This window comes from Lampetra planeri, chromosome 2 (assembly GCF_965212315.1).
Source record: "Lampetra planeri chromosome 2, kcLamPlan1.2.h2, whole genome shotgun sequence".
NCBI lineage: Eukaryota > Metazoa > Chordata > Hyperoartia > Petromyzontiformes > Petromyzontidae > Lampetra > Lampetra planeri.
In genome coordinates this window covers 4,541,695-4,559,874 of record NC_136108.1, presented here as the reverse complement: position 1 = coordinate 4,559,874, position 18,180 = coordinate 4,541,695, and the positions used below count along the sequence as shown (strand labels likewise).

Genomic DNA, 18,180 nt, shown 5'->3' with positions numbered 1-18,180 from the left:
GAACCGCACAATGATTCATACCATGATAGAATAAAAATACATTAACACAATTAATTGTTTACATCTGAACGCAAATGCATATTACGAAGTGTTAGATAATATATTTCCAAGAATGTTATATAGAACACATTTAATCATCGACGATAGCTTAGACTCTGGACAAAACTTGGTACTTAATTCCAAATGGCTTTCACGTGCACTTGTCTTGGATAAAACAAAAAAGCCCATTATGCTGACAAATAGCGTGTTTTTTTGTCGTATAAATGCACACGCCAAGGCTTAATGGTTTCTTTTTTGGCCAAACATCCATTTTAATGATCGAAATTATTCAAGCAGGACAATACCTTTCATTCGTTGGAAAAAATAAGGAACTACTCACAGCTATCTGCACAATACATTTTGTATTGTATTATCGCTGATCATGCATCAGTACAACATTAATCTACATTACTATTATGAGATGTTGCATGTATTTTCAAGTCAGGTCAAATTTTTGTAAATACTTTCTTCGGCAACACACGCAACGGTGGTACTTCAATTGCAAACAACATTTATTGACAGTCAAATGAAAGTGGGCTTTCGCTTGAACGATTAAGGAACAACACTCATCTCCAGTTTGCAGCCCAGAGCCAATGGTTGAAGTTCCACATGCAAATAGCGAGAGTGAGTCGATCCATAGGGCAAGCCACTGCTTAATTCCTACAAAGTGCTAGGCATTTATTGAAGCTGGACTAGGAATGACTGAGTTGGATTCACAAGGACGACAACGCCTTGAATTAAAAACAAATCTTGATATGAAGCTTTCGTGACTGCAGGAATCCATACTCTTTGGTTCTTTCGGTAAAGTCACGTGGGTATAAAATAAAACAAATCACGACGTTTCGATCGCAACACAAGCGGTCGTCCTCAGGCGGAAAAATTATAATCCAGTAGTGGAACTGCTGAACCAGCGAGAGAGCAGTTACAGCAAGGTTATATATTCTGGATTTGAAGCTTTCGTGACTGCAAGGATTCATATTCTTAGGTTATTTCGGTAAAGTCACGTAGGTAAAAAATTTAAATTAAAATTCATAAAAGTTAAATAAAAATAAAATAAAAATCACGACGTTTCGGAGGCAACACAAGCTTCCGTCTTCAGGTGGAACCGTCACAGCACGATAGCTGTGACTTTACCGAAAAAACCTAAGAATAAGGTTATATATGTGGCGCCGCCGCTGCTGCAGCGTTTGAAGTGACGTCTGTCATTTGTCAGTGCTCGCAGTGCCTTGCCGGTGGGGGAGGGGCGTTGCAGAGTTTTTGTGAAGTGAATCTTGACTTAAAGCTTTCGTGACTGCAGGAATTCATATTCCTTGGGTCTTTCAGTAAAGTCACGTAGAACCAAACATTTTTTTTTACAAATAAACTACGACGTTTCGATCGCAACACAAGCAATCGTCATCAGGAGAGGGGGAAAGCTGCTGAGGCAGGTTGTTTTTAAAGGTTTGAAATGGGTGTAGCCCAAGGGTCATAAACGAAGTGGGCGGGGCTAGTGATGTTAAAGTGAGAAATTTGCATGTCAATGTAGATCGGAGAGCTACCTTCACGACGAGAGCGCGAAGGTGGCCATTGCATCGTGAGAGATTAGCGTGTCAATGTAAGATCGGAGAGCGACCTCCATGATGAGGGCGCGAAGGTGGCCATTTTATCGTGAGAGATTAGCATGTCAATGTAAGATCGGAGAGCTACCTTCACGACGAGGGCGCGAAGGTGGCCATTGCATCGTGAGAGATTAGCGTGTCAATGTAAGATCGGAGAGCGACCTCCATGACGAGGGCGCGAAGGTGGCCATTGCATCGTGAGAGATTAGCGTGTCAATGTAAGATCGCAGAGCAACCTCCATGACGAGGGCGCGAAGGTGGCCATTGTATCGTGAGAGATTAGCGTGTCAATGTAAGATCGGAGAGCGACCTCCATGACGAGGGCGCGAAGGTGGCCATTGCATCGTGAGAGATTAGCGTGTCAATGTAAGATCGGAGAGCTACCTTCACGACGAGGGCGTGAAGGTGGCCATTGTATCGTGAGAGATTAGCGTGTCAATGTAAGATCGGAGAGCGACCTCCATGACGAGGGCGCGAAGGTGGCCATTGTATCGTGAGAGATTAGCGTGTCAATGTAAGAGATTAGCGTGTCAATGTAAGATCGGAGAGCCGCGGCCACATCGAGGACACGGACGACGGTGGCTGTGTTAGTGTGAGACACTTAACCTGTTAATGTAAAATCAGAGAGTCAAAAATAACTACTAACGTCGGAAGGTAGGATGGAAACGTCACAGCCAGTGACAGCCAGTGACGTTTCCAACCTCTAAAAACAGCCTGCCTCAGCAGCTTTCCCCCTCTTTTTTCTCCTGATGACGATTGCTTGCGTTGCGATTGAAACGTCGTAGTTTTTCGTAAACAAAAATATGTTCTACGTGACTTTACCGAAAGACCCAAATAATATTTTGTTAAGTGGGTAAGGCTGATGTGGCAGCCGCCGTGTATCATTCATTGCAGAGAAAGGAAATGGCTGAATGACAGGCTCATTGAGGTTATTAGCAGTGGCCTACAGAATCTGCTTCACATCCAATCAAGCCGGCCTCCCAGCCAGGAATAGCTTCATTTTTTAAAGAAATTAATAACATCCGTACAGCGTGGCCGATTAAAGCTCTGGGAAGGAAGCGGGCCAATAGCAAAGCTGGTGCGGCTGTGTGCAAGGAGTACTTTGCTATCCACTGGGAATTCATGTTCACTGCTTTCACTTACAAAAGTTAGACAAATTTAATTAAGACAAAAGTGAATTTATTTTAATCCTTGAAAGTTCACTGAACATCCACAGATTTTGATGAAGTTACACAATATATGCATCACACTTTCTGCGTTTACGATGACCAAACTATACAGCTTCTGAATATTTCACGAAGAATCGTAAAGAATAGGATCTGTTTAATGTGTCCCACTGGTGGCACATTTGACGTCTCAGATAACCGTTGTGTCCTTACTTGAAAAACACTTATGGATAAATTAGAAAATATTTACCGGCACTTTGTCAGTCCACTGCTGGATAAAGGCCTCCCTATGTCATGTTGGTCAGGGGTGTAGTTTGACCATACCTCACCGTGCTGGTCCGTGCAGGTTTATAAGTATGGGGGAGGGGGGGTCCAGGACTAGTTCAGATGTTTACTCGCCACTCATGTGAGGCCTGGCTGAGAATCAAACTCAGGTCGCCAGGTTCACAGCGTGGCGTGCGAATCACTGCGCCGCCACTCCACCCCTCGTGCTTTCCACTGTCGATGTAATATGACGTGCGGCATTATTGCTACGAACTAACGTGTTGATGAACAAGAGATTTAACATGGAAACTATTTTGTCAGCACCTTTTCTAATGCAACATATCCGTGGTGGAGCAACAAAATTGGTCAGATTAAAGAAAGCGTGACGATTTGAAATAGCCCTCTCTCGATTCTCTGCCAAGCACAGCACACGACGTCAGGGAACTGATTGCGTCTTGACATTTGGCTGTAGCTTTGTGGTTTTATCCACCAGCTCCAGGCAGCCTTTTGCTGTTTCTGGATTTAAATTTCCTGGTAGAAGAAGAAAAATGTAAGGTTGGCAAGAAATGAGAAAAAACTTTCAGAACACGTCTCAGCAAACCTAAGCAGATCTGTTTCAAATCACTCGCATGTCCTAATGTACTAATGTCTAAAACAATGTTAGCAGCATGTTGCACTAACACTGTTTGTTTAAACCATGCTGTTGCCAAGACCTAGGTAAAGGCATTGGAAGGACTCTAGGGGCTAATGTGTGAGCAAGCAGCTGTATGTTGTACTGCCTCACTGAAACGCCTCACAGGTAATCACTGGATCAGAGCCCACTGATGCAAAACGAGGTCCGCGCAGCGAATTCACGACGTGGCTTTTAGCTATGCTCAAAACGATTTCTTTTAAAAATAAAACTTGATATAACTAAAACAGATGCAATAAAACTAACATGTGGGGGCATGTTTTGCGTGCAAGGTCCTAAATATCCTAAAGCACACACTGCAGTACACACACTACATTTTTGTGCTGAACTGGACTCCATGGTTTCAATTGAGTGCTCTTGCCAATGAGATCTGCTATTCCAGCAGCATTCACTGAATGGACTTGACTCTGCTGATGAGATCACAGAGGGTTGAGATCGGTCCATAGTTTTCTTAACTTAAATGGGTGTTCCTTGGCAAATGAAACTTAAAAAAATATTTATATGTAGAGACACAACAGAATGTTGCTTATATACTGCACTACAGAGTTCAGTGTGGCTGGGTATCAAGCGCAACTGCGGAATTTAAGGATACAACTATTTTGAATGTAAAGGTAGGCCGTTGTGCATGCAAAGTGTGAGCACTCCCAACTCGTCCAAGACCTCAAGGCCAACGTGAGAGAGTAGGCCAGACACCCTATAGGTAAGGCTCTCGACTCTAGAGCTCTTTCTAGTTTGGCGGCCCTTCCAGCAGCAGTGGCGGGAGAGAGAAAAAAACACAGTGCAGGGCTGCATCTTCACCTTATTTTACATTCAATGCACTAAAGAACGGTGCGAAGCAGCATGTATTTGTCTATGGTCTTTGTCTAGGGCAGTGGTTCTCAGAATGTGGACTCCGGACCACCAGCGGTTTCTGTCGGTCCTCCAGGTTGTCTGTGGGGCTGCTGATGCAAATGCGGGTTGATCCGGAAATAATGACAAGGCTTTTTTGTTTAAGAGGTCAACTCATGATATATATTAATTAGGTTCGGTAAACTACCCAGTTTAAACTACCCTAATCCTAATATCTAAATGCCCTCATGAAAAAAAAAACCTATAGCTGCGTTTAAAATAAATGTTTTTATGTTCCGGTCATATGAATCATTTTGTATTACCGCTATTTAGATATAATGCGTTTTTGTCCCCAGGGGTAGGGGGGGCTGGGTGGTCCGTGGAAATGTTTGCATCGGCGGAGTGGACCGCGGGCCAAAAAAGTTTGAGAAACACCGGGCTAGAGGTACTGTGGCCAGTTGGGCAGGAAACTAGGACCCTCATTTAACATGCATGGGATATGAGCTTCGTGCCTGTATGGGGAAACATTATATTTTATTTTCAGTTAATAGCCGCTTTGTTCCTTTATATTAACGCTCATCACGTGAATCAATGTGTAGTGTTAACAAGAAAGTTGAAACTTTAAAATGTAGACATTATTTTACGAGTTGGGAAATTGGATCTGTGTCATTTGCATGTTAAGTGACGCTGTCTAGGGCCCTTCGGCCTCAGCTACAGCGTCCACTTGCTAACACACGCCAGTCTAATCTAGTCAATGTTTACTAACATATCATTATACTTAACCGTCAGAGATAGGTAGATAAGATGCTTATATGTCGGTAATTAAATGGCAGTGTAATGCGATAATTGGAACCTGATACCAGTCAGCTGATTTGTATTCGATTATGCCAAGTAACGATTGGGGTGGGGGGGAGGGGAAATGCATCATATTTAATCAGCTCAGAATAAAAATCAGAAAATAATTCAATTCGACACAATAATGTCCCATCAGACCAAGAACATGTATCCCTACAAAATACTGATGCAATATCTATGTTCAAGTGAACTCGGAATGAGGACAAAAGTCCAAATTTATTTGAGTCAGTTCTACATCTGAAATCCATTAAATTAGACATTTTTTATTGTTAAAATAAATGTTACAAATACATGTATTAGTTCTCTCATATTTTAACATGTATAAACCCAACACGATTGTCTCTTACAATCAAAAGTAATGTTATAAAACATTCCCACAATGCAATTATCTGCACAATGTGCAATGCTACTGTCAAATAATTTAATGTAATTTAAATGCAAGTAATATAAAGATGGGATGGTGCACATCTCAGTTGGTGGTGTAACCACCACCTTTCCAAGGCAGAAGCTAATACCTGCATAGGACATAGTTAACATTTTAAATCGTCATAATAATCATCGACAACCATGGTCAATCCACTGCTAAACGAAGGCCTCTACAACCCACATCTCTCACAAACCTACGATGAAATTTCTGGTTATAACAAGAACATCCCAAAGGTTTTAAATTACCCTACATCTATGAAATATTATCATATTTAGATTACCATTAATTTTTTTATAATGTAATCCATTCATTGAATTTAACAAATAATACAAATGAAATATGTGGAACATATTGACTCACAATATTGTAATGCAACATACTAACGTGCCTGAAGTGGAACGTTTTTAATCATTGCACGTTACCTCCTATGGCACATGGATTCAAAAACATGACTACTGGTGGTGAACAGTGCCGGATTAAACTAGCATATGTTATAAAGGGGCCCTAAAAAAAATCTTTAAATGTTTAACTTGCATAGCAAAGTCATTGTAATTTTTCATTTGCTATAACGCCAAATAATACGACAAATCGCTAACCTTAAACACCCAGTCGTTCATAAAAGTTGAAGGCAGTATCTGAACCGGAATTGATAGCTTGAAAGCGTTTAGCGCGGGGCCTTTGAAAGTGTGGGGCCCTTAGCATATGCTACTTTTGCTATTAGGATAATCCAGCACTGGTGGTGAAGACGAAACCGCTTCTCAAAAGTGTGCACAGAAGAATCGAGATAAAGCTCCGGCATGCAGAGAGACGGATGGAAGAACACGTTTATTAAACACGTGCAGGTATAAAAATTGACTGTGAAGGAAAAATAAGTGGACTTGAGCAGCACACGTGTCACCAGAAGTGATGACAGCTGGAAGGCAAGCACAACTACCGAGCGGCAACCATTGGAGGGAAAGCACCCAAAAGTACATCCTCTGCGGAGATGGAGTGATTTGATTGGCTCATGGCAAGCCTTCACCCAGCAGTAGACCGAGCATGGCTGACAATGACGGCGTGATTACTAGGCGATATCAGGACGTTACCAATGAAGTCTACCCACCAGGTGAGTGCTCCTTAATTTGCGCAGTGCTTTGAAACATCTGGTTATGAGCATTAGCGCCTCGTTAAATTAAAGCTGTTGATCTTGTTGTCAAACCGTGGACTGGAGCAACACCATCATCCTAAAGGGCATCTCTATGATGGAATTGGTCATGGGAACTAGTAACAGCAGCAGTTTTTGTCGGGCTTGCTCACCATTGATTCGCCAACCATTAGTTTCACAAATTTATTTTAGACTTGGCACAGGCACCTCCATCCTGACCCCGCCAAATGAAGTAATTTCTGCAATCAGCACCAATGCCTTGTATCCCAATTAACAGCAACCGCACCTCCTGACACACCCACCACCTGTCACCCCTCCCCCTTTATGGACTGGCAATGCAACTTGCAAGCGTACCTGCTTGAGAAGCAGCAGCTGCTGCTGCTTGGCCACCTGCATCTGCTGCCGCCGCTCCTCGTCCGCCTCCTCCATCCCCTGCTGCTGCTGCCCCACCTCCACCTCCCCATCCTCCTCCTGCTCCACGTCGACGGGCTCCTGTTTGACCACGACCTGACCCCCCACGAAGTCCCCGGGGCGACCGCCGTGGCCCCTCCCGACCCCGCCGCCGTCGCCCCGGCCGGCCCCACCGCTCTCCTCGTGCATGGCCGTGGGCTCGGCCTCCCTGGCCTGGGCCGTCTCGGTGGTGCCTCGGGGCGGGCTGCTGCACGGCACGCAGGCCTGCTGCTCGCCACCCTGGGGAACGGTTGTGGGGGAACGGTTGAGGGGGGGGGGGGAAGCGGCCGTTGAATTGTGGTTGCTGAAATTTGGTTAGCGGAAATGCGGTTGTGCGCATTGGGTCGTGGAAATGATGGAGAAATGCAATCAAGGAATGGCGCTGGGTAAATGCTGTTGTGGAAACGCAGGAAGAGCGAATGTCGTTGCAAGGGAATGTGGTCGTTCGGAATTGTGGTTGTACACATTTCGGTTGTACAAATGCCGTTCACAAAATGTGATTGTGGAGAACGGCGCTCGGAACAGCGATCATACGCTCCTTCCATTACGTTCGCAAGCACACAGCACCGTGTGTGAGGCCGCATAATGGAAGGCACACTCTTGTTGATTAAGGGGGTGTATTAGATTATGGTGAGTAATTAGATATGGTTTGTAAGAGATGTTTGCGGTCGGCACCCATACCTATCGGAATTGTACTAAACCGCGTTGACATTTTGTTGAAAATATTACCCAATGTATAACCCAATTTTGCTTGTTGGTTGTAATGCAATTTACGTGGAAATACAGTGCAAATAACGATAATACGTGGCCAGGGGAAGCGTTAGGAAATTGCACATTTAAATAAACAGGTGCCCCTTAATGATACACATACACCGTGCACAATGGCATTATAATGCTGTTTGTAGTTGGCTTCAAATAAAATTGTGGAATGTAATAATATTAATAAATAAAAAAAATCCATGCTGTTAAGGACTTGGAGAGGACAGCTAAGTTGTATCGTGATGGAGACATTTTCACTTGAATTACAATAAATTATCCCTTCCGAAATATAAGTGGCAGAATCGTTTTCTACGTAAAGATATTGAATTTTCTAAAAGATTGTCGGTCATAAGCCTGAATATATGATACAAATACATATACAGGATATATAATACAAACGCAAAGTAAAAAATGCATCGGCAGCGGATATAATCATCAGCTTGTTTTTATATTAATAGTGTCACACAAAAATCCATTATATTCATACCAGGGGTAATTGCATTTTTCAGGTGGCATATTTTGCAACTATTCTGCAAGCGATTACGTGAAGGGCATTGTGCGAATGCATTGTGTCGTGTGTGCATATGCAATTTTGGTCAGCTAGCATGCATGACAAAGATGTGTAAACGTCGGTGATGTATTAACGAATGTGCAAAAGTGCCTAACGAATTCGGTCGACGCACATCATGCATGTGAGCTTTCGTGGGCATGTGAATTATCGTACATGCCTTGTGCGACTAATCAGCATTGGCAGTTTAATGGGTGGCTAAACAGTTGTTTTTGTAGTCTCCTCTTGAGTAAAGAGACAGGAATTGTATGATTGTAAATAATGCTGTGCAGGTGATACGGAACTTTTAAATTGCTCGCAGCACAGATTTAATGCACGACAACAACCAAAAAGAAGATTACTTTACCATGACTGCTGTTATGAATCACTGAATGTGTAAATAAAGTGGGTGTGTATGCTACGTGCATTTAAGTGTATGATCCACCATGTGTGTCCCTGCGAATGTCCATTATTGCACCTTGTGTTCATCACATAATAATATAAATATATATTTCTGGGCCGTGTCAATCTGCTGCTGGATGAAGACCTCCCCATGCCCTGTCAGTCACGGGGGTCGTTTGACCAAACTTCACCGCGGTGGGCAGTGCACGCGGGTTCAGACATCACTCGCCACCGATGCTAGCCGTGGCCAGGAATCAAATTCAGGTCACAGGGTTCATGGCGCATTGTGTGACCTACGGTGCCACCGCTCGGCCCCGCCTGTGTGCGTGACGACAGATCTACACATATCTGTCTGTCCGATTTCACGACTGCTTTTGCCCAGCGAGCTGCGGCGGTGATGCTGCTGCTGCTGCCATAAATGTGACGATTGCTCTCCCCGCCATATCCAGTGAGGCTTAGCAGAACGGCTGGCAGCGGAATGCTTGCACAGCTGCAGGGGAAGTCACACCGGTGACCCCACGTGTTTACTCTGGGGCTGCTGGGAGAAGGCTCCCCTCCTGGGATTGGGGGGGGGGGCAGCCGGAGAGAGCATCCCCCACCAGAGTCGTGCTGAGCGCGAGCGTGAGGCTCATCCCTCGCCACCGTCTCGCACTTGCAACCTCGGTGTCTTAACGCCATGCTTTCTCCCCAAGCTGTGTAAGCGCACTGGTGATATACATCAGGAATAGGATGATATTGACCCTGAATGGCCCGGAGAGAAGCCAGTGGTATAAAACACAAAGAAGTGGAATTGTTTGCCAGTAATCGAATGTCATTACAATGCATGCTTATACAGTGGTGCAAAAAGTGATAGTTCAATATATATACGTGTCTGTGAAATATTTTACATTTGTTTTATAGTGTCAACTATACTACAATATTGAGTGGACTACTTGTTAGGTATGAAGGTTTATAAGCATGTGTCTATGCATATTGAGTACTGTACTGAATGTACTAGGAGCAGTGGTATAATGGCTTTAATGTGCTATCATGCCAGCAGACCAGGTTTTAATTGTGGCAATTAGCTATACATCACTCGGTGCAATTGATATCTGGGCTGAGCTCACCCAAGGTCAATTCTGCCAGTGCTGATTGTTAAGCATTCCTATTAGACAAAGGTGGTAGTGGTGGCCATATTATATGTATCAAATGCTTTGTCAGCCTACATAGGTGATCGCTAACTGCGTTTGTATTTCTGGGACATAATTAGCTCTTAATCATGTATATAATGCTAGACATTTTTCAACCTAATACACTCAAGTAGACAAAAGTTCCCCCCGTATAGTCTTAACAGACTGCTGGGGCAAGTGTCGACGTTTACTCCCAAGTGGCGATGTTTACACGCCCCACCAGGTACTCATTTCAGGCTAAATCAACCTAGGGGCAGGCTCAGGATGGGTTCAGATAATCGTCACTGGTTTTGGCGATGAGCGGGAATCGAACTCGGGTCTCCGGGTTTGTAGCACAGCAAACTAACCACTACACTACTGCTCACCTACACTCTACGCAAGTCGAGCTCAGTGATACACAGACAATTCGGTATAAACAGAACAAGCCACTGATTAAGGCCCAACCACAACACGCTCTTTTCCAGTGAGGCAGCAGGTGCATTAATTCTACCACCATATAGAGTTTAACATCCCAAAGCAAAACATAGGGACAGAACATTTCTAATCAAGTCAAATCCAATAGTGCCTAGTTCCTTTTCATTCGTCAAATGGCCTTCCTAGTTCAGACCCGCAAATGTTTGGGATTTGCAGTTGCCCATTAAAAACGAAGGAGTTGTTCGTAATGAGCATTGGCTTGTCTGTGATGCCAGTGTGCCGCTGGTCAGTATCCACTGCACGGACGCAAGTGTGATTTATTTAACAGTTTAATCACGACCGACGTCACCGTGCAGTGGGATCAGCTGCAATTCTGAGTGGTTTAAATTTAAGACAACGATTTTAAAATGTTCCAGACCTCGCAGATTAAGTGATTAGGAAATATTCCGAATAGAAGGAGTCCAGAGCTTTGGCAGAAATCTGCAGGGCTAACGCACAACCGTGTACAACGTTGCCAATGCAATTACATTGCTAATATACGCAAGATATTGTTTCTACGATGAACTTTGAACCATGGTTATAGACACTGTCAAAATGATGACCGTTTACTAACTCAGGTTAGCTAATGTACATATAAAGGCTTGCACCAATGTGAACTTGGCTTTTCGTTTATGCCTTTTCTGTTTGCTTTTCTGCACTGCCTAAATTTATTTCTGTTAAATTTAAATTAAATCCTAATTATGTGATGACCACGAGTTAAAAAACAAATTAATCACTATTATTTTTTGTCAGAAAGGCACCATTACTGCACCTGCAAGGCTCTCAGGAATCTCAACCAAAACAACGCGGAGCGGGAGCAACGTTAAAAGTTATGAGTCTCCCGTTGCAACGCTTCACTGTAACAAACGACATCCGCCAGCTCCGCTTCCATTTCCTGAGCTCCCTGGGCTGCGTCCACTCCCACACTCCACCCTGGACGGACTTGCTCGCAGCCCAGAGCCTACAGACCCATGCACAGCAGGGCTTCTCAACAACCCACCCAGAGTGAGTCAAAAAAAAAATCAGGTTAAGAACCAAGGCTAGAATGAACGGGTTTTTTTTGGTTTAGATCATGTAAATATCAGAATCAGAATGTTTATTTAGACTGGAGGAATCCGATGAGCTATGAAGCTATTTTTTTCTTCACGGGTCTCCAGTAGATTCTGGCTTCAAGAGGTGATTTGCCAATTCTGAAGCCGGTTGTAATGACCAGCGAAACGTCGTACTTAAAATTGTAAATGTTGTGGGTTTACTCTCCAACACATCGGTGTGCTGAACTAGTAACTGATTGGCACGTTTTGTTTCCGTGACAAACCAAACTAATTGACTGTTGGGTGGTGGTGGGTTAACGACACATTTACATTAACGCAATTTAACCCCCAAAAACACGTTTATTATGGGTAATATTGCTCGTGAAATCCTAGTGCATGTTATACTAACCAAGTCTAGGGTTGAGGCTTCTGCCCCGAATGTGAAGTGAAGCAGCCTCAGGAGAATCTGCATGAGGAACTGCAACTGTACCAATCAGTGCGGCATTTGCGGCAGTAAAAAAGCAATGCCATGCTGCGTTGCTCACTGTGCGATAATGGTGGCGAAGACACTGACTCACTGCTCTCACCTGCATCACGTAACTGTAGGCCCTGTTCTGCCAAAATGTCAAGTCCCACTGTTCCCGGAAATTAACATGACATGTAAGTTATGACCAAATAACAGTGGTTTAGGGAAAGGCAGGAGCAGAGGGAAATTATTCGTTTTTTTTACAGGGGAAAATGTCAGGCGGTGGTTAGTGGTAGTTCATGATCAGATGGATAACAAAGTAAAAAAAAACACCTCTCATTCACGATTCAATCATGGTTAATGACAAGATAGTCAATGAAATCTTCATCATCATCATCATAATCAGTCATAAACTAACTATTGCTGGGTGAAGGCCCTCCCCAAGCCATGATCCCTCACAGTTGCAAAACGACATTCCTAAACATCAGCTGATTTCACTGCTCCGTCTCCATGATGGATGTGGAACTCACTCAGGTGCGTTCACCCTTTCGGTTGCCATTCTGTCGTTCTGTCGAGCTCTCGCCATCATCTCTTAGAGCCATGACGGCTTTTGGATACCATTGGTACCTCATTTGCCAGTAAAAAATATGATAATTGCTTTTTTACCCTTTTATCTGGCAACAAAACTGACACCTTTTTTTATCGAGGAGTCATGTTTGCATAGACCACAATACCTGCAGTCATAATGCAAACAAAAAACATAACTCTGCTTTTGGATAACCATCGAACAAAGACGGTCACCGCATCGCGCGCTTTCCGATAGGCTTCTGCGCCCATTCCGGAACGCTCTTCCTTCCGGTATTAAGAAGACACTGGAGCTATGCACTTTTAAATCTAGATTGAAAACTAAGTTCTTGAGAGTAGTTTTTTTCTGTTTAGTTTGTTGTTCTTCCCCCGCACCTCTGAATAGCACAGTTTGCTACGTATGGTGCGAAATAAGTAAAACAAACATACATACATTCATATGTATGTTGAACATTCTCTACCCCATGCACGTATGCATGTTGAACATCTTTCACATCGTACGTAGTCAACCGTGATAATCGGAACCCACTTGCTTTTTTCACCTTCATATCAATAGTCGGAGGCCTCTACCAAAATTATGCAACGAACTAGACCGCCTGCTCTTTGTTTCCTTAGACTATATGCCCAATATATACTTGTAAAGGTTATTTTTCTTCACATTCACCATGACCACCAGGTTCATTTCCGATTATTTATTGGACCTCAAGCTATGAGTATTTGTTTAAATAGGGAAACACTGGTGGCCACATTAAAATAGATTCCACTGCTAAGTAACGGGCTGTAAATCTACTTAACAGCATGCTTAATTCTCAAAGCTCCCCTGCCTGAGTTAGCTGCAGGTACGATTTTATTTCAAGGCTCTTTTCTCTCACCACAACCCTCCCCCCTCCACCTCCTCCTCGCTCTCTTCCCCTTGCCCCAGGATCCCTGTTGGCTGGCCCTGCACCTCTCCCCCTGCTGCGCCGCGGACGGACACACGTGGGCACGGTGCCAGACACATCTGGTGCTGTGATGTGTAATCAAGCCTTGATTTATTATTTCCGCCGCTGGTGCTAATTGCAATAAGCGGCCACACGGATACATTTCAGCTTCATGTCTTTGATGCGAGCAGATGCAGTCGCGATAGGTAGTTTGTAATGACAGCACCGAGGGCTAATTAGGGTTGCTAGATTCATAATGTTGACCGGATATTTTAGATAACGACATTAAAAAAAAAGAAACAAAGCGATTAACTGTGTTGTAAAAATGATATCGTGTCACGCTGACGCAAATTTCACGTGTAAAAAAAGAGCGCATCGACGTATTTAAATGAGGACGTGCGGAGGGTGTTGAAGGCACGGGAGGGAACGCACGAGGAGGAAAGACGCAGTCCCCGTGCGCGCGTGAAAATTGTACCGCCTCGCAGCCACCCGTTAGTGCAATCCCTGCCGCCGTCTGCATGTGGCATCGCACGCCAATTAGAATGGCACCGCTGACGCCGATGGAAGTCCATTGGCGTTGTCGGGTGACGCTTGGAGCCTGGGAACAAGCTTTTAAAGTTCCACCTCCCTCCCACCACCCCCCAGAATATCGGTGATCGTGCCAGCATTGAAGAGAAACAACAGCAGTGTGCACACTCTTCTGGACATCTGTGAAGAAAGAACTTCATAGCTCATCGGAATTATCCAGTATGAATACATAATATGCCTATAAATCGAATACTGCCTCGATGGGGATGTGCTGGAAAAAAAACCCAACACTTTTGGAAATATGGACACATATAATGCAAATGTCCATTCCCGGTTTGAAAAAATGAATTACAGTTTATGTCTGTGCAAAGGTTGTAGAATAATTTACTATTTTTTAATTACTAAAGCACACGAATGTAAGCAGTGAAGGGCAGTGCGATACACTTCATTGTTACACTGTACGATGCTCCAATATCTATGCTGCTCACATTCACCAATTCACACCTACTAGCTTGGTGAACTATGGTAAAAAAAAAACCCTAATGACCCACATAATGTTGCAAGGCCCTCATCCAGTCGTGAGTTTTAAAAAGTGATATACATGAATAAGAACAAAAATGTTGTTGTTTCTTTTCCTTTAAGTTGGTACATCTTGTAAAATAATCTGCACATATAAGTTGTGTGTAAAAAAAATGTCATGGCATAACTTCAGTCATGAGCAGCAGAGGGTTCAAATTAATATTCGATGCTAACAACTTCGTATAAATCCGTTGCCATAAAACCACATGGTGCTCGAGGGCCAATCCAAAACTACCGCCCAGACATTAAATGCACCGATTCTCCATCTGAGTGCTTAATCCTCATTGCTTATATATTTTATAGCACACTAACCCCCTCCCTGCCCAGTCGCCTCATTATTCTTTGAAGTTTAAACATATTCTTGCACAAGGTAAGCTGTACATGTGCCACGATCTGACTCTTGACAAAGCTTAAAGCCTTCGTTGAATACAGCAAATATGTTTTTTTTCATTTTCCATTCATACCTGTCATTATTAGTATGGCCCCGAAATAATAATAACTGTGTAAAAAAGTATTGGTAAACTAAATTGCAAAAACAGCCATAAGTGTGTTATTTTGGCCATAATCCGGCAGTAATCTGGTCAGGTGGTGTTGTGGCAGAGTGCTCAACTCACGAGAGGAAGGCTGGGAGTTCAAACCCAGCAGGCAATCATACCCCAGGGGGTCAATACAATAAATACCACTTCGTGTGAATTCAGCAGTGGCTGCCCTAAATCAGACTTAGCTCCCGCCAAAGAAAGGTGGAATTTAAACTAATATCCCAAGGCTGCCAATGGAGAATGAGCGGAGATATGCTGGCCAGGAGTACGAGCCACATGCTACTTTTTTACATATTTTTACGACATCAAAATCATAACATTTATTTACTCAGTAAAGTCTCACTGAGTTTTTCAGTTATGTCCTGATACGTTTTCAGTAAGGGGGCAATGCCACTATTTGTTTTCCCAAATGACAAATTGTGTGGACAATTTGTTAAAGAGGCCTACTCTTTTTGAACTAACGTTGCAAGATGTTCGAAGTATACTGTGAACTGGATGGTATTGACCACAGAGGCCATGGGGCTTAAAAAGGAAACTCTGAAACAAGCAAACATTACGAGTCTAACAGGTAGGCTTTTGTGACCAATATAATTCACAATCCAGGTTTTTTTTGGGGTTAGATCGCGTAAATATAAATGTGTCGTTTACCCACCACCACCCGACACAGCCAATTCGTAAAGATTTGTCACGTCAACAAAAACGTGCGCCTCTTGCCTTGCTAAGCTGCTGCTTGTGGCGTTCCAGGAACTGCTGGTGCTGCTGCTGCAGGACCAGCTGCTGCAGGGCCTGAGGGCACGTGGGCAGCGGCGCCGAGTGAGTGCGGCTCAGGCTGCGGTGCCGCGGCAGCCGGGCACGCTCTGCGGTTCACGGGGGGCGGCGGTGAGGATCGGTTGGGGAAAAAGGAGCGAGAGAAACGGGTTGTAAGCCAAGTGCAGCGGGCGGCGGGGGAGGGTGGAGTCAAGTGAAAGGTGGAGAGCGGGAGGGAGGGTGTGGGACGGCAGATGGGTGGGTAACAGCCAGAGCGGTGGCAACACAGAAAGATGGGAGGGTGGCATTGGAGATGAATGGTCGAGGAATTTAATGATAATTAATAAGCAAAGTGCACATGTATTTTTAACTTCTTTCGCATCGTGCGTAACCCACCGTGCTAATCGGAGGTGCGGGAGAAGGCCGACAAATTAAACACAAAAAGCAGTTCTTCAAAAAATTAGTTTTCAATCGAGGTGTAAAAGTGCGCTGCAGAGGTGCGTTTAATAAAGTGCCACGACACGGTGACCGTCTCCGTTTGTCGTGCAGCCAAAAAGCGGTCGCGATGGGTTTGCGCGGATTCACAGAAGATGTGGAAAGTGGGCGGAGCGGGTGAAAGAAGGGCACCGAGGGAGAGAGCGCCACAGTTGGCGGAGGGACAAGGCGGAATGCGCACAAAGAGGGGTCAAGTGGCTGTTTTAGTTATTATTATTTTTTGAGACGTAGTCGGAAACAGACGTCATGCTCCCAGCAGCAGCTGCTGCATAGAGGAATATAAATGGTCACAAAAGACGTAACATGTTTTAAAAGAATTAAATACATCCTCTCAAATAAAAAAAGTCCCCTAGCAGTATAAACACCAGTGTCCCCATTGTACAAGATGCTGCAGCTAACGGGGATATACAGTTAGCCCTGCCTTATCTGTTGTATTTACCCATAGAATCCTGTCTTATAATGCTATGACATGATACACGTTGTATGCCCTTTGTATGATTGAACCACTCATCAGAACAAAATTGCAGATTGAAAACGTAAATTTTTGGCAGGACGGTTAGAAAAAAACACGCTTCCCATGTTTACCACAAACATCCATACATATGTGTGTATGGGCACGGGTGTAGATGTGCGTTCATATCCAACAAGACTTGGTCAGAATATATGGTACGCACATAATCACGGAAAAGTAATAGGCTTAGACGTCAGTGCACATGCGGGAGATAAAGTGACCGCACCTGTGTGTTTTGGGTGCGGAGGGCGGGCCTGCTCACTCTGCAGGCGTGCCGACTGCAACAGGTTCGGCTGACTGCAGCTCTGGCTGAGACTGACGCCGTGCCCCTGCGCCTGGCCCTGCCCTGGATGCTGCCCTTCTCCGTTGACAGCACGAGCGGCCAGGTAGAGGGGCAGCGGCGGAAGAAACTGCCCCGGCATTGCCACTCGCTCTGGCTGCTGTTGCTTGGCAGAAAGTGCCATCGTCGCCTGTCGAGGTCACATGCAACAACACAAAGACAAAGATCCCCCTCCCGTGTAGCCTTAACAGACCGTTGGGGCAAGTGATGTCAGCGAGTAGCACCTGTGAAGGTCGGAACAGCACACGAGGGGGTGGGTGGCCAGCACCACGCCCGGCCGCCTTTGTCTCCCCAGTGGCGATGTTTGCACATCGCACCAGGTACTCATTTAAGGCTGAGTCGACCTAGGGGAGGCCCAGGACCGATTCAGGTAACCGTCACTGGTGTTGGCCGTGAGCGGGAATCAAACTCGGGTCGCCGGGTTCGTAGAGCACCGCGCTAACTATTGCATTACCGAGGTCGCATGCACACGCGCACACACGTGTGCTCATTGAGTATTACATCATCATCGTTAGCCATGGTCAATCAACTTCTGGATGAAAGCCTCTGCAATCTGTAACCATCTTTCACGATCCTGCGATATATTGAATCCATCTAGCGCCGACACACGAGCTGATTTCATCAAACAGGACACCTGGATTTAACCA

The 18,180-nt window shown here is 44.6% G+C and overlaps 1 protein-coding gene across 1 annotated transcript in view; it reads right to left on the bottom strand.

Annotated features, from left to right (window-relative positions):
• The window catches only part of LOC144725043 (histone deacetylase 4-like), a 132,532-nt gene that overhangs the window by 55,189 nt on the left and 59,163 nt on the right, over positions 1–18,180 (bottom strand). Inside the window, exons 9-11 of the mRNA XM_078604487.1 lie at positions 17,420–17,663; positions 16,155–16,297; positions 7,367–7,702 (exon numbers count right to left, since the gene is read on the bottom strand). Of these exons, the coding sequence (XP_078460613.1) occupies positions 7,367–7,702; positions 16,155–16,297; positions 17,420–17,663 (723 nt within the window). The remainder of the gene's footprint in view (positions 1–7,366; positions 7,703–16,154; positions 16,298–17,419; positions 17,664–18,180) is intronic.